Raw genomic sequence first — 26967 nt, 5'->3', positions numbered from 1 at the left:
CTCAGAAATTCATCTGCCACTTTTGAAATGTATGCCTTAAATGAAGGAATAACATTCAGCTGATTTAAGCATCATTTAATGAAAATTATATTGTCATTCAATGTTAAACCTGCAACTTTTTGTCCCGTCGACACCTGCTTATGACACATAGGCTCTGCCATTGCTACAGTTGCTCCCCACTTCATCTCTGGCAAAGCAATCATTGCTGGTTGGCATAAAACGCATCACTACCAGTTCGCCAGCACGGGAATGTCGCCACAGACACGTCTTTCAGTACATGACTATCGTTCCACCTTAACAATCATAACAACCAGGTTCACCACAGATATACAGTCAGTGCTCAATACAAAATCCATAGTTCAACCACGCATGAATAGGTCCTTATCTCAGTTCAAATCCCAACAAAAGTCCACATCTCAGCAAAAACCTCCTTCCTTCTGGATCACAGTAAGCAGACAAATACTCAGACCAACTACAATAAAACCAAACCTCTTGCGTCTAATAAACAAGCTTAGTGATTCTCTGACTACACCTGAGTAACCTCTGAGCTCCCTGAGCTTACTGGTGGGTGTGTGTTGTGTGTGACGCAATATGCTAACCTTACTATATGTGTCTTTCTGTCGTGCATTTTCCCTGACCACTAAAGGTGCAAATCCCTGACGAATTTGGCGGGTGCTAATTTCAGACCCTGGTTTTGAACTGGTGCTTTCACAAAAGAACCAATGTTTGTATTGAGGTTGAGCCCAGTAAAATATCTATAAAACATAACTGTTTCCATAATCACTTTTTCCGTAATCACTACAATAGATTTCAACAGCTTTACAATGCATTAAAAAGCATTTAAATGTAAAAAAAAAAAGTGCTCCAACAAGTTACTGATATTCTGGCAGAATACAGAAGTGTTTTTTGATCTTTAAAAAAGGTAACCCGACACTGTATTTTGTTTGTAAATATGTTTGGAACTGAGAATCAAGCAAGAATTCATAAATTCATAAATGTTGCTTGTACTGAAAAATCGCCCAGAGTTAGATAAGAAGATTGACACCACTTTCATATCTGTATGGTGAACCTAAGGCTACAACCAACAGCCGCTTAGCTTAGCGTACAAAACTGAAACAAAATCCATCTACCAGCCCCTCTAAAGCTGGGAGCAGTGATTTCCTGTCTTTTTGTCACATTGAGGTTACAAGGAAATCCGTGAAGACTCTAGAAAAAGGTCATAGCTCCCGGTCAAGATATAGCAAACTATCCCTGTTAGAGCACTGATGAATAAAAAAACAATCCTGCTCAGACTCGTCTTATTTTGGAATGTATTTTATTTAAAATGCGGATACCAGAAAACAGACCCCACACATTGCCCTGGAGTTTGCTTAACAAACCATGTTTCCAACAGTCTAGTTATACCCAAGAAAAGAAGGTTACAAAGACGGGTGTGTATGGCTCCTCTTAGTTATCATGTCTTCTTCCCTAAACAACAAAATCCAGTCAACACCAGTTTCCAACACAGCATATCTCAAGACACTGAGACATCCCAAGGTCCTAGACAAGTCTGAACCTCCTTACATGCTTTGCAGAGCAGATAAAAAGTCAGGGTCAGTTAACCATGAAAGTACAGAATAGGGGTGGGAATCACCAGAGGCCCCACAATACAATATTATCATGATACTTATTTCACGATACGAAATTGTGATTTTCAACAATTATTGCAATTTATTACCTTTTTTCCAACTTCAAATTGTGTCCCCAAAGCAAAACTCTTTTTCTCATGGACTGAAAAAGCAATTTATTTTATTATCGTACCAAAAAGTAAAATTCTCATGTCCAATTTATATAACAAAAGATTGATACTTGACCTCCGTGTGTCGATACAATATTGCCACGGAAAATATTGCAATACTATGCTGTATCGATTTCCCCCCCCACCACTAGTACATAAATACACGCATTTTATACACACGTCCTGTTTTCAACTGCATGCCTTTCACATCAAAGCAACATTTGTGTGGACTTTTCTGTTGTGGACACTGATCTGATTGTTACTAATCTCATCAAATATAGATTTTCATTACTCAGCAAAGATGTCTGGGCTGCTCTGGTCTGAAGCCCAGAATTGAAGGAACCATAATACATGGTACACATTTCACCTACCGCCTTTCTTAGGTGCCTAAAAAAGGCAATCAACACCATCCATATGGCAGTTCCTACCTTGGGGAGATGGCAATACAATAAATGTGAGTACCACAATCACAGCACCTTCACTGCTTTCTTCTACACATTCTGCCATGAGTTCACTGTGATTTATAGGCATCAGTGGTCCATCAGCAGTGCAGTGGCCATGCGAGAGGCACCTGATGTATCAAAGCAATCACAGCTCTTTGAGTAGACACACTCTATAGTAACAATGAACAGCATAGTGTAAAATATGATGAAGTGTCAGGCAGCTGCAAGAAGATCCTGATTACTGAAAAAGTAGTGAGGCAGTCAGATTTTAGGGCTCTTGAGACTACATTGAGCAGCTACATCATTAATAAAAACATCTAAAGCAGATATTTCTTAAGAGCAAGTACATATGTCAGATCCCACGGATTCTGTTCACAGACTGACTTGACTGTTGTTTTATTAGCACCCACCCAACCAATCGGCATCCCTTAAAGATTAAATTAAATGGTCATATAGCCCCTCTAATCAGAACCTCAAACAGACCACAATGGGGACCATAAAGGTCAGGCCAGTAATGACAAATAATTCCCATAAAGTAATTCTACCACAATCTTTGCTCGTGGGATAACACTGATGTAAATGTGAAGGATTTTCTATCCAAAATCTTGTTACAAATATCATAACCATTGGAGAAGCCCATAACTCTTGAAGAGCTTCATAATGCTTTATCAAGTATGAAAATGGGAACATCTCCTGTCTGGTTGGAATTCCACCAGAAATGTATATAGGTTACTTACTATTAGACATGCTGCAAAAATCTGTGAAGGAAGCCTTATTTTCACCTAATTCCAAAATTTAATTAACAAAAAAAAAAATCACCTGTCAAATATTTCTGCTACAGGCATATAATTCTATTGAAAAGTAGCATAAAGGTAATGGCCAAGATTCGGGCAGCTTGCCTGGATCTTTTTACAGTATATGGCTCCTTATCCATAATGACCAAACTGCCTTTGCCAGCACTTATTCGGACAAGAACCAGAAAAAGAGATCATTTTTCTCCTGTTTTAGCTTCTCTGCATAGGCTTCCTGTGAAATCCAGAATTGAATTTAAAATCCTTCAAGCACCATCTTATTTTAAAGAGCTCATAGTACCTTATTACCAAACCAGAGCACCGCACTCCCAGAATACAGAGTTACTTGTGGTTCCTAGAGTCTCCAAAAGTAGAATGGAAGCCAGAGCCTTCAGCTATCAAGCTCCTCTCCTGTGGAACCAGGTTCCAGTTTGGGTTCAGGAGGGAGACACCATCTCCACATTTAAGAGTAGGCTTAAGACTTTCCTCTTTGACAAAGCTTATAGTTAGGGCTGGCTCAGGTGAGTCCTGAATCATCCCTTAGTTACTCTGCTATAGGCCTAGGCTGTTTCTCAATACAGAGTTCGCCAAGTTCGAACTTCTGCTCAGACTTGGCAAGTTTGGCTCAGGAGTACAAACTCCCAGGAACGGGAGCACGCAGTCCATCATTCAGCAATTGGAACAGCAGCGGACTTGATGACAGCCGGACCCATTAGAGGGCGGGACCTCACATCTCCAAAAACGTCGTAGCAAATTTTCAAATCAGCTCTGTCTTGAGAAATCAACCACATATTTGGAGTTTAACAACTATATTCCCTATAACTATTTAAAAACTCTTAAAACTGCATTCCGTGACACAATAACAGCAGTATAATAACTTACAGTTGTGAGTTTTCTCCTCTGAAATTTCTGCTTTTTGGTGATGAAATGCATTCTGGGATATCTGGCTATCCGAAGTTCACACAAGTTACCACCGATGCAGGCTTGGTAAAACGGGTGGAGTGAGATCACATCCGGGTATTTGACTCAACTTGGCTAGATGCGGACTTTTGAATTGGAACAGTACTTGGACTGTGACTGATGACATTTCACAAGTCCACAAGAACACAAGTACAGACAAGAACGCAGATTGAGAAACAGCTCTAGATTGCCAGGGGACTTGCCATGATGCACTGAGCTCCTCTCTCCTCTGCAAAGAATTACATGGATGTATTCAAAAACAACTAAATAACCTAAACAATAAATTTGTTAAACTTCAGAAATTCTTGCAACAAACCGTTGTTTACTGCTGATTTTTACTGTGAACTGCTACAGATTCCTGTCATTTTGAGAAAATCTGCATCGGCCGATGTCTGCACTCACGATAAATCGTGAAAAACATCTGCGGACACATCTGCAGGCAGCCTCATCAGTGAGCCTGCTGCGGAGCGCTCCCCTTATGAGTTTTGGGAAGGTGGTGAAAAAGTTAGATTCAAGCTATAAACATCTTCAGTCACCAACATCTTTCTAAATTCTAAATGTTAACACGTTCCTCCCATCCTTAAAACCACAAATCTAAAACCATTACTGGGCAGCGCTCAATATATTTTGTTATACTATCGAAAATAATGCAGTTGAATGGCGTCACTTCTGACAGAGTTCACAGACCTCACTTTCCCTTTAACACCAGTCAAGTTCTGAAATCTAAAGCATAGTCCCATGTATTTCATTAATTAATAAAATTTACATCTAAAAACACATTACTGGCTAAGTTAACCATGCATATTATATTGTACTCTGCATGGAATAATGGAATTATACACAACCTTTCTTTGTTTTGATATTGGCATTATATAATCGGCCATCGGCCTCCCAGATGTCCAAATATTGGCATCAGCCATTGAAAAACCCATCAGTCACCACCTACTCAAAAAGCCTGATACCTTGTTGGGATAGGTTATTTCTGTTAATTTAAAGGCCAGGATTTGTAAGTGTACCTAGTGAAACCCAATTAACAATATATTCACTCCTTGTTGAAGAGTGAGTGACAGGGCCTCAGCTGATGTACTGTTGAGGTTTCCTTCAGAAGAGCAATCTACGCTACAGAGAGGCAGGCCAGGCTGTCTAGTTAGCACTTAGGCGGCAGCTCTCTGTGGTTCCCCGTGACTGGAATGAAAGCTATGCAGCATGACATTTCATCAATATAAGGAGGGTAGGCTGAGGGGGTTTAACTCCTAATCCAGCTGGTTTATGTGGGCTCAGGCCTGCTCAAGAGCCTATTCAGATGCATTAGAGGTACTGCACGTGGAAGGGCAAGCATGACAGGACACTGGCACCATTTGGATCTTGTGCTAGTAGATTCTATGAATGTCCTGAAAGACACATCTGATGTGTCAGAAGCCTGTATTTGCATTTATTATTCAATCCTCAAGCATTTGTGCAATTTCCCTGAAGCAGAATTGGTGTAATTGTGACATATGTTTTGTTCAAAATCAGAATGCTTTTGGGACAAAGGATCTACGTTTGTTAGTGGGGAAGTATGTTTAACCCATTAAGTTTAACATTTGGTTTTTAATATAATGCTAAATAGGGTGAATTTCAGACTGAACTTGTCAGGCTCAGTTCTCCATTGTCAGACGTCACTTCACCAGCCACAGCTGTTAGGCTCGGCTGTGTTTTGAGCTAAATGCTTGTATCAATATGCTATCATGTTTACATTAGGTGTCATGTTAGTATGGTGACATGCTTCTGAGGACCACGAACATGTGTTTCATACTTAATGGCAATTCATTCAGTAGTTGTCCCTCAAGACCAAAGTGGTGGACCAACAGACTGACAGAGTGAACACCATCGCCATTTCTAGAGCCATGCTGCTAATGTGGCAAAACAGGTTTCCATGGAGAGAACATAACAGGAATTAAATATAGGTACCTCCCATAAGGAAATTAGATCAGCAACTGCAAAAACAAAGTGCGTTAAAGTCAGCCGTTGATGTTTATCACCGTCGTTTTATGTCAATATTTTCTTATGCATTGTAAGTGGTGCACATTACACATTTAAAAATGGCAGAACATATATACACTTATAATATGTTGTTATGTGGTGGTTGTAATGGACATTCTGGTACTTGACCTTGAGACTATTAATGCCTTGTTCTTCATTTGATCTTCCCTTTCCAAAGTCACAACTGCTTCAATGCAATGACAAGAAGAGCTTATACCACATGAATGTCATAACCTTGGTTATGTAATATATTGTAATATAAGAAGAACACAACAGACGGAGATAAGTACCTTGTTAACAATGTGTTATCTTCCATGGCAAGGGTGAAGTTCAATTCAGAATTTTTAGCAATTAAGAAGCTGCTTAACAAGAACTAAAAGTGCAACTCACATATTGCTAAACATCCCTCTGACATTTATAGGTGTATGGTATCTCTAAGAATCAGGTGCCACACAAATAAAATGAACTCTACTTTTCTTGTCAGCAACTGTTCTGTGAAAGATGAGTACACTGTCATCAGTAATTACTGCAGTGAGAGATAAACTTCACCACTAACTTGTCGTTGGTAGCCCTTCCCTCTCCTTCTGGCTATTCATCCCTCTTTACCTCATCCAGAGCCCCCACCACCATCACCACCCCCAACCTGCTCCCCCTTAATAATAACCCTCCTGCTTTGAGCATCCATCTGCCTAAATAGAAGAAGCCTCTCCTTGACAGGCACTGTTTAGGCATAAGCTTGCAGGCAGCAAAATCAAACGCATCTTCCCAAAGGATTTGATATTCGGCAAAACCCAGGAGGCAGCAAGATTATATGACATCTATCAACCAGTCTCAGAGTCTCAGTGGGAGTAAAGACAGAGCTGTATTCAGGTAAACCACTCTTCCTCTCTGTTTGCTTGTGTCACCACGGGTCAGCCCTTATTTCTTTATGACATCCAGTTGGTTTACAACGTATGAAAGGATAGAAGTAGAAAAACCGGGGGGTAAACAGGATGCATGGTCACAGCCAACTATAGCTTGGGAGCCGTGCATCATCAATGTTTGTCTTGCACTCAACTTGGCCTCTCAATGTCAGATCCATCCTGAATATAACAATATGCATAATCTTTCTTGTCAAAAAAAAAACAAAAAAAACTTTACATACCTTTTGTGTTACATAACGAGTAAGTGCTCCCATCCAAATAAACAGAGGCATCAGATACTTCAGAGTACATGTAAAATGATTTCAACAAAGCTTTTCACTTAATCTTTTGAACTTAATTAACTGGTTGAATCAACACTTTTTTTGTATCCCTATTCCGCACACAGAGTTCATGTATTCCCCACTGCGTGTGATGCCTACAGGAAGTGACAAGCCTCAAGTCAATAAATGTAGTATGGGTAGATACAATAGAAAGTTTTATATAAATTATGCAAACGAGCACACAGAATTACTTTATTATAATGATACTGTCAACTTAATGGTAATATTTGAATGATATGTAATCTGTTACAAAATATTTGTTGTAGAAACATGTAAAAAATGTTAAGGCAACAGCTCAATTTACACATGCGCGGTCTATGACTGTCTCTCATTCATCTACTTCGTATAACGCAATGAGGCTTTGCATTGTTGAAAAACTATGAACTAAAAGAAACTAGAAACAGAACTGTCTGTCTTTTAAAGTGGTCTATTATGCTCATTTTCAGGTTCATAATTTTAGTACGGGGTTGTACCAGAACAGGTTTACATGGTTTAATTTTCAAAAAACAACATATTTTTGTCATATTGCGCATTGCTGCAGCACTACTTTTCAACCTGTGTGTTGACTGCTCTGTTTTAGCTACCAAGTGAAGCATCTCACTTATTTTTATCTTGGTTTGGAGTTGCACATGCGCAGCACCTAGTTAAGGACTACAAGCCAATGAGAAGCAGTTCAGGGCAGGTACTGATAAGCCAGTAACCAGGGCTTCGATTCAGCTGTATATGCTCCCGAACCAGCTTCACAACCTAGACTGGGACAAGAGTTTCAATGTGCTAAGTTATTAATTTGTAACAAATTGATCTTTCAAATGTAATTTTTTAACTGTGCATTGTCTTTACAGCACGGTAACCACCTTATGTCCAGTGACTGCCTAACATTTGGTAGGGAGGGTGGTGGTGAAGGGAGGCAGTGGGCGGACGTCTTGTGATTGTGTGTGCTGCAGCTCAATGTGTTTCTCCATCAGTGTTTTGAGGGCGTGCCTGACTAGCTGCTAGTCAAGCATTATGACGCGTTTTACAAAGTGACGCAGATAGCCAAAAAGCACAACATGACTTTTTTAATTGTTCTTACTAGGGTTAACATGAAGTAAAGCAAAGCTCTATAAATATTAGGGTTGGACCCGAATATTCGATTGTTGGGTACACATTAGATTTTAAATTTTGGGACTCGAATATTGTTTGGTTTTTTTTGCACGCCTGACCTCCACCCACAGCAGCACTTAACGCTCCAGTTCACATCAAAGGGAAAACAAATTGAAGCCCTCAGCTGTGTGGGAGCACTTCAAACTGAGTGATGAAAATGGCAGTGTGGCAGTTGTGGGGTTTAGGAACATTTAGTAGTCTATAAAAAATGTTAAAAGCGAATTTTACATAATAACGTGTTGTTACTTTCCGCTACCGGAAACAGTGCTCATCCCGTCTGCTCTCCCTGGACCCCCGCCCAGTTAATATATTCCTGTGATCTGTTCTGGACCTGCTCAACTCAGCCTGTCACCCTCTAGATTCTCAGCAATTTGCCTCCTGCTCGGCACTGCAGTAACCAACCTGGTTCTGCAGCATCTAGTCTTCCAGTCTGCGTCGCTCTTCCCTGGGTCAATCACTTCAGCCCTGCAATAAATATTCCTCTTTTATCTAACTCCAGTCTCCTCACTCTCTTAATCCAGCAATTGGGACTACTAGCCTAGCAGTGAGAAAAGTTAAACACAACCTTTTGGTTATAATAACGTGCTGTTATTATATAACCTACATGTAAATAAAGAAACAAAGCACTCTCTCTCTTTTTCACTCTCTCTCTCACACACGCACACACAACCAGTGACTGCCGTTCCATTATCTCTACCCCGTCAGGTTTGTCCCTCCGGTCATTGCCAGAACTCCCCTCCCCACCCCCACAAGGAGCGCTGCGCCATCAAATCGTTGATTATTCACTGTTAATTCGGTCAAGTCTGATCAAGCTGAAAACCAGCTGATTCGAGTCACCAGCCGATCAATCTGTGCATCGCTACATAAAGAATACTTTTTAATGCAAAGAAACACTGATGTCTGGTCTTATCATTGGTACTAATGGTTATGTTTACATTCTATTTGCAGGTCAACCTATTATTAACTCTTGCCAAAATGTGGAAAAGGACGAAGAACTCCGGTCCCACTGCCAACAGACGAAGTACAGTACTGCAATTCCTACTTCAAATTTCTCTTTTCTTCTGCTTTTTCATGTTCCATTTTACTGATTTAAGCAATAATAAGAGGCCCCATTTATTGCAAACAGCAGATTGAAGCAAACAGCAACAGAGGACACTTTGAAAATGACCAGTAAATATTTTTTAGATTAAGATATTAGAGAGAGTGTGTATAATGCAGAGTGCTGCCTTATTTCTTTGCAATAAATTTCTGCATTGGATTTTCTGAATGTTAAGAATAATTCAATAAGAAAGCTTCCTTCTTTCTTTTTTACATTTGCGCATTTTCTTCCAATGGCTCTAGAGGGTACGAAGTTTATGGAAAAGGATTATACAGTGTTGTAACAGTAAATATTTTGCTACAAGCCCAAAGGTCACGTTATCAAGATTCATGTTTATTAGTTTAATCCTAAATACAAAAAAAAGCAGTAGTGAGTTATATGCTTTCACTGAAATCAAATAAAGACTATACTGTAGGTTCTGCTGTATATTTTTGTACAATTATAAATAATAATAAATTCATACAGCAAGTAAATATTATGAACAAGAAAAAGACATTGACAACATTGTTTGGTGGTGATTATCGGTGTCACAATTTGGCATGTGCTCAGGCAGATTGACAGGTCGTAGGACCCAGATGCAAGACACCAGAACTGGTAGGATGAGTTGAACAATTTATTTAACAAAAAGCGCACAACTCACTGTGGAAGTTCAGAAACTAAATGTATTATTCCAACTCAAATCAGGCACGCAAGACAGGATGCAGAAAGTGATGAATACCAGTCCAAACACACACAGGCTGAGAAATAACTGGCAGAGCTGCAGGCAGACAAGCAGGACACAGAAACACACACAAAAATGATGTAACACATGACACAGCAGTAATCCCCCAAAGACAGGACAGAACAGCAGGCAATATATACAGGGCTAACAAGCAGGGTGGGAATATACAGGTGAGACATCAGGTAATCAAGACAGGGAAGACAAAACAGGAAGCAAAGCCAGACATGACAAGCAGACACGGACAATTCTCAACCTTACACAAAAAAAGGCAGACAATGTACAAAACTTGCCGACACCGACCAAAATAACCACAAGCATAGATGGACACAGACCAGGATTATGACAATTTGTAATGAATGGCATGAGCAAACCAAGTTAATTACTGTGTCATATCCGGTAAACTGTGTGCAAGTTAATTCAACACTAAAAGTGGCGGAAAAGGAGCTCCTGCTAATCCTGCCAAAACATAAGATATGGGTGGAGTCATCAAACAATTTAGATGGTAGAAAAGCACTCCATGTTGTATACATTGACACACTGGTACGTCAAGATAGTGGCTTTAAAAAAAACTTTGAAACATGAAGTGTTTCGTTGTGTCAGCAGATTGAGTAAAGTTCATGCTTCAATATTGCTTCATAAAATACAGGAGAAATATTACCTTCTTTAAAACGGGAAATGAAAGTCTGGTCTTTTTACATTTATTGTTAATACAATGAATTTTTTAATGTGAAAGGGGTTGCTCGTAGTGATGAACCTACAGCAATGATTCTATTAACCATAAAAACCTGGAGGACATAATACAACATCTGAAATCCTCCTCATGCTGCCTTGAAATTTTGCAGGTTTTTTCAAAAATGTGTCTAAATGCATGGCCTCCGATTTACTACAAATTGTCAACATGTCTCTCCTCTCAGGTTTTTTCCCACAGGCCCTGAAAACTGCAGTCATTAAGCCACTCTTAAAAAAGAGCAATCTAGACAGTTCACTAATGAGCAATTATAGGCCATTTCAAGTAAAATCATTGAAAAGGCTGTTTTTCAACAGCTTAGTGCTTTCTTGGCACTAAACTGTGTTGATGTCTTCCACTCAGGTTTTCGACCACACCACATCACTGAGACGGCTCTTGTTATGGTCTTCAATGACATCCACTTAAACACTGACAGTGGCAGAATTTCAGTCTTAGTATTATTGGATCTCAGTGCTGCATTCGACACAGTCGACCACAACATATTACTAGACAGACTTGAAAACTGTGTTGGACTTTCTGGCACAGTACTAAACTGGTTTGAATCCTACTTAAAGGACAGGGACTACTTTGTGTCTATAGGTAATTACACATCTGAGCTGACAAAAATGACATGTGGAGTTCCCCAAGGGTCTATTCTGGGACCTCTTTTGTTTAACATTTACACGCTTCCACTGGCTCAGATTATGAAAAACAACAAAATATGATACCATAATTATGCAGATGACACACAGATTTACATAATCATTTCACCAGGGGACTATGATCCCATACAGGCGCTGAGTAACTGTATTGAGCAGGTCAACGATTGGATGTGCCAGAATTTTCTTCAATTAAACAAGGATAAAACTGAAGTTATTGTTTTTGGAGCCAGGGAGGAACGATTGAAAGTCAGTGCTCGACTTCAATCAGTAATGTTAAGAACCACAAAATCAAGCCAGAAATCTTGGTGTAGACTCGAGTCCTCACTAAGACCAAAAAGGTGGATCACATCACTCCAGTTCTGAGGTCTTTACATTGGCTTCCTGTATGTCAAAGAATTGATTTCAAAATCCTGCTGTTAGTTTACAAAGCACTAAATGGTTTAGGGCCAAAATACATTTCTGATCTTTTGTTTCGTTATGAACCATCCAGACCTCTCAGGTCGTCTGGGGCAGGTCTGCTTTCTGTCCCCATAGTCAAAACTAAACAAGGAGAAGCAGTGTTCAGTTATTATGCTCCGTATATTTGGAACAAACTCCCAGATAACTGCAGGTCTGCTGAAACAGTCAGTTCTTTTAAAATGAGACTGAAGACTTTTCTTTTTACCATTGCTATTAATTAAATATTTAAGATTTTTCTTTTTATTGATAACTTACACTGCACTGTAACTTTTACTGTCCTGTTTTCTTTTTCTTTGTTTTTAGCTTTTTACCATTGCTTTTATTTAAATATTTACACAGTGAGAAATGAGTTGGTAATTGAGTTGGATGGTTATGGGAGTGAGATTGAACAGAGTGAAGGAAGTGGTCTTAAATCTCGTGCCAGAGTGATTTGCAGGAACCTCTGTCCACCTGTAAACACGCAGGTGGGTCTAGAGTATAACTGGATCAAAGTGGCCTGCTGACAGACATGTCCTGGTTTCTCTGTAGTGTCCGAGGGTTTTTGGAGTTTCAGTGGACCCAAAGATTGCTGTGGACCCAAGTACAGACTAGCTAGAGACAGTAGATTAAGTGTTCTTCTCCGTTTATTCTCTTTTCAAAATGATTGTAACTCAATTATTTGCTCAACCCCTCAGCCTGTTTTTATTTTCCATTTAACTCTTTTAACCCTGATTGTAACACTGGAACTTTTATTATATTTTATGTTGCTTTTAAACTTTATATTTCCCTGTTGCTTTTTTGTTTTATGTAAAGCACTTTGAATTACCTTGTTGTTGAAATGTGCTATACAAATAAACTTGCCTTGCCTTACAGAGAATTATCAACATGAATCTGCAGCTCCCCTCAGCTTTATAGCAAGATTCAGCTCATAACTTCACAGTTTTCGTTCAATCTCAACCAGTTTTCACCAAAAACAGGTCTAAATAATACACTATACACTACCTGCTCAGCACCAAGCAGCAGACAGGCACAGCTGGCGACTAGTTGGTGAACATAGTGGACCATTTAGCAACTAAAAAGCCTGATATTTCCACAAACAGGGAGAGAGAGTGAATACTGGATTTACATTCATCAGGTGGACACAAGCACGACTCTAGATGAATACTAACTAAGGGTGCTCTGACCATGGGGTCTATTTGAAGCCAGTGTTTCCCACAGAATGAGAGTGGGACTGTGGCAGGGAGGGGAGGGAGGTATATTTTTATTTCTAGTAGGTTATGTCTTATTTCACCATTTAAACCCTTGGTTCCACTGCTTCCACCGTTAACCCTAACCCTGACCCGTATAACATTTCATACTGCATCTGTAAGGCAATGAAATGTGAAAACATTTACTCCTACTACATGATATACAGCATCTCCATTAACTTATAAAATTAATGAGAACTATGCGAGTTGGTGTGCACAACTGACTTCAACATCGAGTTGACTAAAGGTCTCTCAGGCTTCAGTGATAAACTGAGAATAAAAAGAAAACATGCTTGGATTAAGGTCGACTGCCTGCTGCCCTTTACTGTGACCCTCTCAGTGCTTCAGTTTATTCAGGCTCCTATGAGCTTTCCTTTTCCACATTATATCCGACTGGGTCTTCACTTCCAGCCTCTCCACCCACTGTTTATTTTGGTCTCCCTCTCAATTACTTCTGTCTCTATCTCTCTCCCTCTTTCTACCTTTCTATCTATCCATCTCATATACCAAAAAATAAAGGCAAATAAATGCTGGCTTGGAAAATCCTCACCATTTCCGCAAATATAAGGAAATGTCTGCTTTTGCTGGACCTGTATTGTAAACTGGATTTAATGTCCTAAAGCCATAACATAGCATTTACTCTTGTACTTCTAACTGATCTAGTGTCATTTCTTTTCATCCAGGTTTCTCCATCGTTCATCAATACATTCAACGTTTTAATGGAGTGTCTGGCAACAAGTCAGGTGAAATAAAAGAGCTGTTTTATTTTCTGATAGAGAAACAGAAAAAATTTGAATGCAATGCTCAGCTAGCTCCATTATTATGAATAATGGAATAAATACTGAATAATACATTAGATATTAATGAATACTGTGTCTGCTTGTGACCTACCATTGTTTTGATAACCTGAAACATCTATTTACTAACTAGTCAAATCAGTCGCCCTCAGTTGCACGTTTGACAGGGTGGCTGTACTCCTATTTCAGTCCTTGTCGTAACAATCATTAATCCCTAGATTAATGTTGTTCTTCATCGGCTCCCGTGTGATCCTCTTTTTGTACATTCAAAGCCTGATAAGAAAAACAGCAGCAAAACAGGTAAGCTGAGGATCACCACGTGGATTTCATGCACTGCGGTTTGAAATGCTTGGGTGAATGAATGAATATTCATTTAACTTTGTGGCATGTTTAGAAGAGCTAAATATGTCAACTAGAGCTGAAACAATTGGCAGATCAATCAATTTGTTGACCGACTGAAAGATAATCTGCCAACTATGATCAACTGTTTTAAGTTTTTTACATAAAGTTGCGAATATATGTCATTGTACATGGAAAATCTTTAGTTGACGTCACCTTGAGCTCTGCGAAACTGAGACAGCCATTATCCATACAATTAATTGATAATGAAAATAATTTTGCAGCTACTGTTTAGTATCAGAGCGTACATCATGATCCATTTATATATAATGCACACTCAAATTCCTCTTACTTCACCTCTGTAGATAAAAAAGATTGCACAATTAAAGAGGGGCACACAAATATCTGTAAAGGATGCAGAATGCAACGTTGTATTATACCACTTCTGCTATACAACTATATATATATATATATATATATATATATATATATATATGATGTACAGAGCAATTTCTGCTTCGCAACCTTTATTTTAGCCCATATGGGAATTATACTCACAGTTAAGAGATAAAGCTAATAAATTGACAAAAATCCAAAGCAAACAACATTAAGATGCACAAAAGTGAAATTATGCCTCACAATGAGCAAGGTATGTTTTTGCCTTGGCTTTTTTAACCTTTAAGAGTATAGAGGTGCTGTTATTCTATCATGAAAATCTCCAACATGATAATTGTCCAAACTGGCATAACTAAGGAACAATAGCATACACATATACTCAGCACCAACAGCAAACATGCAGCTGTCATTGCTTCAAGTGCCTTTTAAGTTAACTAATAACAGGAATATTTTTAGCCTTTTATGTACAGAGCTACTTTACCATCTGTTTTCAGCTTATCTGAGATTTGTGTGCAACATTTCCGATTTGTTTAGTCGTCAGAAAGCTAATTTCAGTCAACACACACACACACACAAACAAAGCATCACAAGGAATACTTTTGACATTCCTGACATCTGCTGGTAGCAGAAAACAAATCTGTTAAGTTTTACCAAAAGCAGCATGGTCTGAATATTTATTTAAAATCCTACAGTGCTAAAATTGATTTTTGTTTTGTTTTTAATTTTAGGTTGTAAAGTACTTTACTATGCTCATAAATAACTGATACGTTTCATTTTATTATTATTTTTGCTGGTTTTGTTTAGCTGCCATCCGGAGAAGATCTAAGACACCTGGAGTAATAATCACGCAGTATGTAGTGAACATGCCAGAAGGGAAAAGCACCCCAGATTTCCAGTGTAAGCCAATCCCAACAACTATTAAAGAAGGTGGGTTTCATTATAACAAAGGACATATTTATGCATTTGTATAGTCATTTCAAAGAGATGCATGACAATAAGTGATTGATTAAAGAAACAAAGGAAAGTTGTTTGGTTGGGTTTCACTGTGCTATTGAAAGTCATACAGTAGATATTAAAATAAGATGCAATATTTCCATATATTCTTTAGGGAAATTAGCTGTTTTCAAGGCTGTGGTGACGGGGGATCCAAAACCAGAGGTGTCATGGAGAAGATCTAAAGGGACTATTTCAGACAAGGACAAATTTCAGAGTAAATATGATGAATCGACTGGGGAGCATATATTAGAGGTGAATGACTGATTTAACACACAGTATTTAAGTAGGTGCTGCTCATCCTGAGTTTTTAACAGCACATTAAAACACAGTACCCTATTAAAATAAGTGCTCTCTGTTCAAGCTCCGCATCTGATAATTTGCCATGTGGCATATTTGTATTTCTAGATTCACAAAGTGTCTGCTGCAGAAACAGATACATATAAATGCTGTGCTGTGAACGAATATGGCAAAGCTGTCTGCACAGCAATATTAACTGTGACTGAGGGTAAGAGCTCCCTTACTATAATACAAAACATGAATATGGATTTGTTTTGACTGTGCATGTGAATGAAGTTGTAAAGTCTGTCGCATTTTTTTCCATCTTATTCCTTCTCATTTAACTGCAAGTTCTTTGTAATTACTGGGGGAAAAAAACTTCATCACAAGCAACTCAAAGCAATGTGCGTTGTTCCCCCATAGTTTTATCTGACTACAAATTTACAGAATAACTGTAAGACATTAACAAACTGAATCTGCTACTTTCAGCTTTGACAAGTCCATCGGATTTCAGAAAATTGCTGCGGAAAAGGTAAAAAAAAAAAAAAAACAGACATTATGATAGTAAGATCTTAAAATATCTAACCAGGTATCTGTGTGTTTATAATGGATATTTATTAATACTTGTTACCTTTAGTAAAGCAGATGTGGAAACTGATGAAAAATTCTGGGACGCGATGCTGAACGCTGACAGGAAAGACTACGAGCGCATCTGTAGTGAGTTTGGTGTTGCTGACTTACATTTGATTCTCAAGAAACTGGAAGAGAAGAAGAAGGAGAGAGCGCAAAAGAAGTGGAAGGTATGAAAACTGTCAGCTCTCAAAGTAGATGCGCCATGTCCAGCTAAATCATCAGTATAGTTCTTAACAAGCTATAGTGGATCTGTCATTTCACTAATGACAGTGGCACTGGTTAAAGTCATGTTCATTCTGAATATTCACCAAACCTTGCATATGATAGTGTTGTGAAAACTTAATAGTTCAAATGCAGTTACAGTTAAAATCAACAGAGTAACTGCATCTGAAATATTTAGTCAAAGCTCTACTATGCCACAATGCAATGTGAAGATATTAAAATATATTCATTTTGTTGAGGAAAAGCGACTGAAAAAAAGATTACTTAATTTTACTCATGCGTATTTGTTGAAATAAATATTTTATCATAATTGTTTTGAATGTTCTACCTCAGATATGTTAAGTGATCCAGTGTTTGTCATGTTCTGACCATAAAGAAAAGTTTAAAACCACAATTAACCATCTGGTTTCTTCAACTTCAACTTTAGCCTTTATACTTGAAAGAAAATGATTTACATTTTTTATCGTGATAACATTTCTGGCCATAAAATCCTCTGTGTACTTGGTAGGATGGTGTGATTCCCTCTGATGAAGATGCAACAGAGAAACACAGCCTTAAGAGCGCTGGGAGAACCAAGGATTTTAGTATCAAGGGCATGATGCAAAAGGACACAGGGTTCAGCCAGTTTGATCAAGAGGGCAATCTCCTCAAGACGGGGCTGAATCAGGTGGACGAAGAGGTCAACTTCCTCCTTACAGAGTTTAAACGTAGGTTCAAGAGATTAACAGTGGTTGGAATTGAACTTCCATGTGTATCCATTGAGTGCATCCAATCTCTGAGAGTACTAATTTTAACAGTTCCTTCAAGGTCCATGTGATAATGGTGGAATTGCTGTTTTAAGGATAGTTTAAACATACAAGCTCCTGCTGTCTAAAAAGAAAGTAGTATAGAAAAAAAATAGTAAAGAAGTACTGTACAGCAGTTCCTTTTCTCACTTAATTTCTAATGATGACATTGTGTGTTTTAGGTAAATGACTTATGAGAAAGGTGACCATGGTTGGTTTTAATATTTATGAATAAGTGTAGATTCTTCTGGTTCACCTCACGCATACATACATACACACACACACACACACACACACACACACACACACACACACACACACACACACACACACACACACACACACTGTGTGGGTCTGTGTGGGTCTTGTGTAATAGCTAGGTTGACATCTTTGTGTTGCTTTTGCAGTTTCCAATGTGGACTTTGTTATCAAAATTCAGGAGGTTAAAGCTCAAGAAAGAGAGGATGCACTCTTTGAGTGTGTCCTGACACACCCACTACCCAGGATCACGTGGATGGGCAAGGGCAACGTCCTAGAGAATGGAGAGAAATACAGCATCACCGTGTCAGACCACAAACTGATCCACAGGCTGCTGATTAATGACTGCAAGCAGTCGGACAAAGGAATCTATACTGCTGGGGCTGGCGTTACATCCTGCAGTGCCTGGCTGGTTGTAGAAGGTAACACCTTTCACCAGGGGTCGGCACCCTATGGCACACGTGCCAGCGTGGGCATACAGAGACCACCATGATGAATTAAGGTTGACATTATTAATAGGGTTGTCAAAATAATAGAAATATAGAAAAAATATAGCTTAAAAAAGTCCATAAGGTTTGTGTGACAAGTGCAACAGAGACAGTAAATATGGCAACAAATGTGAATTTAGAAGAAAAGATTTTGGCACAAGAGGCATTTCTAACTACTTTAGCCTTCTGACCAACTGTACACATGACAAGATGGTACTTAACAGCAGTGTTGGGCAAGTTACTTCCAAAATGTGATACTTTATAGATTAGGCTACTAGTTACTGTCATTTGAGTGTAATTAGTTATATTACAATAATACTGTCTCTGAATTGTAATGCTTTACGCTAATTTTGCGTTACTTTCACTGCTATTTAATGGGCACATCATTCTGACTGTAAGATGTGCTGCATAGGTGGATTCTAGTGATGTACAAGGTTATATCCGCGGAACGGGTGGGTCTTTGTCATAAAGATTAACCTTCTGATTAATAGCGGAGGGGCGAGGGGGAGTGGGGGTTGGATGAAATAGCATGGTCTCCCCATTAAGAAAGACGCTGTGCGTATTTCCACACAAGGTACAACAGCATAACGTCACTGATTATTTGAATCTCCCGACACTCCAACAGGATCGGTCATGACGAACAGACGGCAGCCTCTCTGATCATGAAAGTAATTTGTTAAAGCAAACACATAGCATTTACGCAGGATCCATCAGGGGAGCTACTGTCTTGTTAAGAGAAGTAGAGCTCCCCCGTAGTTTGCACCCTGCCTACAATCTCAAACATCGGATTCCAGCAACAGGAAATAACATTACTCTTTTACTCATGGATTCATTTTTCCCAGTGCCAAAATGTTTCTCAGTGTTGGTGATTTATAAAATACAGACACCACTTAATTTCAGGTTAAAATACGTTGTAATGCGTGTTACTGAGATTGTATACGGGTATAATATTTTTTTTAGTAATGCGTTATATGACTGCATTAGGCTACAGCAAAAAGCAATACATTACTGTAATTGTGTTATATTTGTAACGCGTTACTCCCAACACCGGTTAACAGTATACGGTGACTTAACTTGCAGTGGTGACTTGCTTATTCAAACCGAGGAGGCAGGTGTCATCCTACAGTTTCTTGAAGGTCTTCAATACCGCAGAAACATTATTAATATTTTTACTAAAATTGTTGTGTCATTGTTATTGCATGTGAAAAAAAGGTTTTGGGGGGAAATAAAGATGTTTAGCTAAATAAATTTGTTCATTCTATTTGAATTCAAATATTTTAAATGCTTATGACGGCAAATATCGATATATGTGATTAATTTCCATTCATTTGATTAATTAATTACAAAAGTACAAACAAGTTACAAAACTTGTAATTAATTAGATTAAGTTTTTTAATCACTTTACAGACGTATTTATTATATACGTCTATTATTAACAAGGTCAAACTTCAATCAATAGTCTAACTAACTAACAGTGCATAAATTAAAAACAAATGACATGTGCATTAACAATGTGCTGCGGCACACTGGATGTCTTCATCTTTGTATATTGACATTCGTCACAGAAAAGGTTGCCGACCCCTGCCTTACACTATAATGCACAAATAATCAATATGTCAATGTGCACTGAAGTGCATATTATATATTCACAAATAAATGTCAGTTATGTGTCATGTATGTTGTATTTAATTTCCTCTAAGCTGAGAGTGACCATGCATCAGCTGGTAAGAAGACAGCAACTACCTTGGCCGGTGGAGCACGGATCGACCTTGAGAAAGTGGCCAAAGAGCAGCAAATAAAGGTCCGAGAGGAGATGGAGAAGATTTTGGCGGCCGTAAAAGCAAAACACGAAGAAGGACAACTGAAAGAAGAAAAAACGTTAGCCTCTTGTGGAAAAGATGGTGAAATGGGTGGAGTCACTGGACCAGGTAAAAACAGCGGCGCAGTAAAGGACAAGGCAGCAAAAGCCAGTGCCCTCTCTGATCCAACAGGGAGCAAAGGGAAAACAAATGTCAAAACCTCAAGAGGAGATGGCACAGAAATAACATTAGATGTTTCAAGGTGTGTGACAAAAGAAGTGCAATTGGTACCAGATGACCCCAAGAACAAGAAACACACCAGATCCGGTCAAGCGGACTTTGACAAGGTAACAGGTAAAGTCGATCTATGCTTATGCCTAACAATGCATTTTCCCCGTCAAGGAAGAGAGTGGTTTTATTTTTATCATGATAGGGTGTCTCACTGAGAAGTTAAAGCAGAACAATTTATTATAATTGACATAACACAGATACAAATGGAGGAAGACATTCTGAAGAGAATGAAGACTTCACTGGATCTGCCAATACTTCAAGACACATAAAACAGGGTCAAGAGACAGAACATAGAGAGATTGGTAAGGTTAAATTGGTAACGCATAAAGTTTAAATTACAGATGTAAATTGAAATTACCATAAACATGACTATATTATTAACTGAAGTGGTAATCGACCAGAGATGATCCACATTACTCTGATAGCTGAACTATTTTACTGTAATTAACATACCACAGATACAAATGGAGGACATTCTGAAGAGAATGATAACGTCACTGGATCTGCCAATAATTCAAGACACATAAAACAGGGTCAAGAGACAGAACATAGAGAGATTGGTAAGGTTAAATTGGTAACGCATAAAGTTTAAATTACAGATGTAAATTGAAATTACCATAAACATGACTATATTATTAACTGAAGTGGTAATCGACCAGAGATGATCCACATTACTCTGATAGCTGAACTATTTTACTGTAATTAACATACCACAGATACAAATGGAGGACATTCTGAAGAGAATGATAACGTCACTGGATCTGCCAATAATTCAAGACACATAAAACAGGGTCAAGAGACAGAACATAGAGAGATTGGTAAGGTTAAATTGGTAACGCATAAAGTTTAAATTACAGATGTAAATTGAAATTACCATAAACATGACTATATTATTAACTGAAGTGGTAATCGACCAGAGATGATCCACATTACTCTGATAGCTGAACTATTTTACTGTAATTAACATACCACAGATACAAATGGAGGACATTCTGAAGAGAATGATAACGTCACTGGATCTGCCAATAATTCAAGACACATAAAACAGGGTCAAGAGACAGAACATAGAGAGATTGGTAAGGTTAAATTGGTAACGCATAAAGTTTAAATTACAGATGTAAATTGAAATTACCATAAACATGACTATATTATTAACTGAAGTGGTAATCGACCAGAGATGATCCACATTACTCTGATACCTGAACTATTTTACTGTAATTAACATACCACAGATACAAATGGAGGACATTCTGAAGAGAATGATAACATCACTGGATCTGCCAATAATTCAAGATACAGAAAACAGGGTCAACAGACAGAACATACAGAAATTGGTAAGACATGTACAAAAAAATATACTGCTCTTAACATCCACATTTATGTAAATGCTCACTTATTTTTTTGATTATGTGTTGTGTAGAATCCAGCAGCAAACGTGCTGATGTAGAGTTTAACCAGTTTCAAACCTTTGCCACAAGTCAAGATGAAGCAACTGATTCAGATGGAAATAAAGACTCTACCGGGTCTGTAAAATGCCCAAGGCACACAAAGAAGGAATGGAAACAACATACATCTGGTAAGAAACAACAGGGATCATGTTGACTGCACGGAGGAAACGTACTAAAGTTTAACAGCACTATTTTCTTTTATTTTTAAGTGTTAGTACAATTTGCCCCACTGGTAAAGAAATTGCACTTTGTTTTAATAATGAACTTGTGAAGTAGCATGATGATATGAAAACAGGTGGCAAAGTTGTACATGAAGGTGTTCTTGTCTTCGGTCTGGTTAGGCAGTGAGATGTCTCTAGTCCTTGTTGCTCTGCTTAGAGTTTATTTTTGAATGGTGGAAAGAATTTGTAGGGAAACAAAATGTATTCTGACTTAATTGAAAACCCACTGTGTTGAGCTGAGCATGTACTACCTGAAGTCTGTGTCTCTAACACAGATCCAGGACGTGACAGTAATGAGAACGAGGACTCGGCCGGCCAGGTTAAGTATTCAAGTTGTTCAAAGCAAAGCCAACAGGCACAGAAAGCAGTCAATGGTAAGTCCACAAGTGGTGCATTATTGCATGGAGGTGTAGAATGGGACCAGAAAATGACTTTTTTTAGATCGTTTGCTACCTGAAGCAGTTAATTTTGTTCCACAGCTTGTTCTTTTAAAAGTGGAAGATGAGGTCACACATAAACTTCTTGTTGTGTATAAGCATAAATAGTTGCTCTGGCTCTATCAGCATGGTTTTCTGCCTGTTTTCAAGTATGTATGCAAAATGTGTTTGCTTAGTGACTTATTTTGAGTTTAATTAGCCCCACATACTGTGTAAATATTATTGTAAACATCGCTTGTGCATCTTCTGGGACTGTTACAATGGTATAATTTTGAAACATATTTCAATTGCTGTGTGTAAAGTTCAGGACTGAATTTTCTTTTATTTTTTTTTTTTAAAAAAAAGGTGAAAGTGCAGGTTCTAAAGACCACAATGAGTGTGACGAGACTGAAGATGCAAATGGCTCTGCCACACAGTCGAGACGTAGAAGACAAGGCCCACTGATAGAAGATGCGGTAATTGGTAAGTAACCTAAAATTTGTCATGACTGAATCACAGAAAGGGGCTTCAGCTGGATGCATGTACATCTGTTGATCCAGTATTCAAATAATCCAGTAATTCAATATTTTCAGCACTACTTTACGCAACACTAGATAATGTGTGACAGTGAATTCTGGCTCCTGTGTTGCACTTCTTGGTAAACTCATGTGCATGCAACTTATGTTACTGTAAGTCACAAAGTATACCTATATAACATGTAGTATTAATATTAGTGTATTAACCTTAATTTTATATCCATAGAGCCCGTATGTATTTATATGACTTGCATGACATTTTTCTATTTAATTATGACTCAGGAGCTTATAACTTTACGCAGCCACTACAAACAAGCTTCACAAAAGATAAATCATTACTTAACCTTAACATATAGTATCATACCTTGTTGTTGTCCATAATCAATTAAAAAGAATTTGGGAGAAAGCGTATTGAACTTTATCATGAAAATTCTATAAATCAGGTTTGGAGTAACACAACATTACACAAGCATGATTCAATTTATACATTTAGTGAGAAGTCACAAAAAAAAAAAAAATATCGTCTCCAATGCAATCAGTTCCTCTATGAGTGATAATGGTAATCTTTTCTAGTTAATACCCGTTTACTCACAATTATTCCTGCATGTTGTTTATGATGTTGCTGTGTTCCATGTTGATTTGCAATTTTGACACAGCAGGGAGCCTATCTAGGAGCAGAACCACACTGCAAAGCCAAATAGTTTTGCCATCTTCATAGCTGTAGTGTTGAGTGTTCCTGACAGATGTGTATATGGCTAAAGAGAGTCTAGAAATTTTCTGTTAACCAAACACTGCACATTAAATAAGAAAAATGTTTTTTGAAAATATAGTTGCATATGTCAGAACAGATGAGAACAATAAACAAACTCACTGCAGAGACTGGAAATCTGAAAGAGTAAAAAAATAAAATAAATAAATAAAAAAGGAATACATAAAAACAAGAATTATGAACAATTTTGGAAACAACAACAACATGAAATGTGCAAACATTAGCTATTCTTTATCGTGAAACAGGTTTGCTTTTGGATGCCAGTCAAAATGTCAGTAATTGTTCCCTGTTGTGTATGTCAGATCCAGGGGTTCAGTTCATCTGTGGTTTGTCTGACGTCAGCGCTATCATCAATGAGACTGCTGAGTTAGCATGTAAGCTCAGCAGTGAAGACTGTGAGGGAGCATGGTTCAGAGACGGCAAAAAGGTTAGTCGTAAAGGTCAGACTCATCATTTTCCAGGTTACTGTGTCTGCCAAGAAAGCGAGTTAAACTCGCCTCAGGATAAAAGGTCACTTTCATACCTACAGTTTGGTTAATTTGGTCCAAGGAAAAAAAATATATATACATTATTGCCTTTTGTGGTGTGGTTCATGTTCCACTATAGATGTATAAAGAGAACTGGAGACAGTGTTATAGGCGGGACTCCGGTCATTCCTACGAAAGCTGCTCAGTGGCGCATGAAGGCAAAAAAAGTTATAAAATTACTCATATTTTCCGCACAGCTTCCGCACTGTGCGGCCCCACAAGCCACTAGTATTTTCTTTAACCCCACCTCCCTCAGCCACGATACCTATAGAGAGCCTAAAGGCTCGAGCAGACTACATAACTTTAAGCGTCAGCCGATCACCGTGCTGTTCAAATTACACAACTTGCCGAGAGTGTAGCCGCTTTCACAAGGAGATCAGCGTGGAAAGAATATCCGCATTTATGTCGCATTTGCTTATTCATACTGATCAAAGGTTTGCAGCTTTATCCTATGTGAAAAGGCCTTTATCCCGCAACCACGTGTGCTTTCACATAGCGGTCCCGGCTTTACAGGAACAGCGGCATGTCGGCTGTGGCTTTTCACAAACAGATCGTTCCATCTTTCGGTCTCATGTTTGTCACCAACTTCACCTGCTCAGAGGCAGATAAAATCTGCTCCATACCTTTCTTAATCTGCAGCGAGACGGCAGATTGCCGCAATACCCCCATGAAATAAGGCAGAGTGAAAGCTGCTAGTGTTAGAAGCCAATTACAAAAGTAATGGTGGTGATGGTGCTTGCCTTTGGTGTGGGAGACCTGGGTTCGATTCCCACTGTGAGACATCCACCATTGTGTCCCTGAGCAAGACAATTAACCCCTAGTTGCTCCAGAGGCGTGCGACCTCTGACATGTATAGCAATTGTAAGTCGCTTTGGATTAAAGTGTCAGCTAAATGAATAAATGTAATACTAGGAGTGTTTTTAGCTTTTAACTGGGTAGTTGGCGGTCCAGTCAGTGTCTGCTGACACACTGTCAGATCTTCTAATGGTCCTGCTCTGCTCCCCAGAGATCAAGGAGAATGATCCATAAGGCTGTATAAAAACTGTTGATCCCACAAAACCTGTGATGCTGTGGCACCAGGACTCTGCCAGAACCAGGAGGCCAGAAGAGGGTGATTGTAGAAAATGATAAAGCATGACAAGAGTGACCAGTGATAAGATTTAAGTTGAATGATTAATATGCATCTTGTAAGTTTATAAAACAATTTATTGTTATGTTTTAAGTAGATTTAATAGCAATAATATAATTTTGCTTCAAATTTCACTCTAGCCTCTTTTTTGAGTTTGTATTTGACATAATACCTTATTATCTCAATTGAAAGGACGTGAAAGGACGGAACCAAAAGGCACAAAAGGCAATTTATTATTTTGGCTGGTAAAAATATGTTTGGCCGGTGGATTTTTTCATCTACCAGCCACCTTGGCAGGTGAGCCAAAACAAAAATTTTCCACCCCTGCACCCGACGGCTGGTCTCCAAACCACGTTTTGTCAAGAAAACACACGTGAAAAGTGAAACGGGAAATGACGCGAACCTACACGCATAACAGGTGTTGTTTGTCATTATAAAGATAGCAAATAAAAATACAAAGAATCTGGGTGAAAGAAAGGATTAGCACATGCAGGTAGCAGGGATCATCTGTGCTGCAGAGAGAGCTGGAGGTGAATAAAAAGTGTTTTGCGGTGAAAAGTGCTGCCTGCTCTGCCAGCTGCCTGCTCTCATTGGCTGGATGTGGATGTTGAGTCGGCCGACTCGTCCAGATATTTGGCATGCTAGATATCTGGCTGGCGTCTGCGATGTGTCAGCGATGCGTCAGGGAGCCGTTTTGATGCGTCATTGAGTAGTTCATAAAACAGTAAAGTAACTTTACGTTGTGTGTGAAAATCTCTCAATGAACTACCATGTCTCGCCTGGCAAAATATAGGCTACGCCACCAACATGGTAACGCTGCAATGCTAGCTAACGTTTATTGCTCGGCTGTTACTACCTAGATAACTTAGCTATGTCCCACGCATAGATCAAATATATCTCAACTGATGTGTTTAATCCAAGTCCTTTGGCTTTAGCTTCAGTAACGTTAATATCAGTCATTGACAGAAAAAAATCATCATGTTACATACATAACTTTTGGGTTTGTGGTCTTTGTAATTATGTATTTTCACAGTCATATATATATGACAAACTGACTTTCTTCACTTGCATAATTATATTTTAAATTGACAAACATATGAGTAATTCAGGGCACAGTTCAAATAGGTTTGAAAAAATTTGTTGTCTCTTGCCATTGACTATAGTACAAATTTTTCTGAAATAAGGTCCCATGGTGGTCCACCATAAGGGGAGGGACTCAAGCCCACTGACTCCGGCTACAGCGCGGAAACCATTTAACTACGTAGCCTACTTAATAATAGTAAAAGCACAAAAAGCAAGCACTGATTTCCAAATCTCCAAAATCTAAACATGTCAGGCAAAATCAGGCAGACAAAATTCTCTGATTCT

The 26967-nt window shown here is 38.6% G+C and overlaps 1 protein-coding gene across 1 annotated transcript in view; it reads left to right on the top strand.

The window, feature by feature from the left end:
- LOC123974676 (immunoglobulin-like and fibronectin type III domain-containing protein 1) overlaps positions 1–26967 on the top strand; it is a 63058-nt gene that overhangs the window by 27831 nt on the left and 8260 nt on the right. Inside the window, exons 2-14 of the mRNA XM_046055515.1 lie at positions 13957–14016; positions 15610–15732; positions 15914–16053; positions 16207–16306; positions 16567–16609; positions 16715–16877; positions 17441–17639; positions 18125–18397; positions 20164–20616; positions 21974–22129; positions 22498–22596; positions 23005–23121; positions 24246–24370. Of these exons, the coding sequence (XP_045911471.1) occupies positions 13957–14016; positions 15610–15732; positions 15914–16053; positions 16207–16306; positions 16567–16609; positions 16715–16877; positions 17441–17639; positions 18125–18397; positions 20164–20616; positions 21974–22129; positions 22498–22596; positions 23005–23121; positions 24246–24370 (2051 nt within the window). The remainder of the gene's footprint in view (positions 1–13956; positions 14017–15609; positions 15733–15913; positions 16054–16206; positions 16307–16566; positions 16610–16714; positions 16878–17440; positions 17640–18124; positions 18398–20163; positions 20617–21973; positions 22130–22497; positions 22597–23004; positions 23122–24245; positions 24371–26967) is intronic.

This window comes from Micropterus dolomieu, linkage group LG08, assembly GCF_021292245.1.
Source record: "Micropterus dolomieu isolate WLL.071019.BEF.003 ecotype Adirondacks linkage group LG08, ASM2129224v1, whole genome shotgun sequence".
Taxonomy (NCBI): Eukaryota; Metazoa; Chordata; class Actinopteri; order Centrarchiformes; family Centrarchidae; genus Micropterus; species Micropterus dolomieu.
This window is presented reverse-complemented; position numbering and strand designations above follow the sequence as displayed.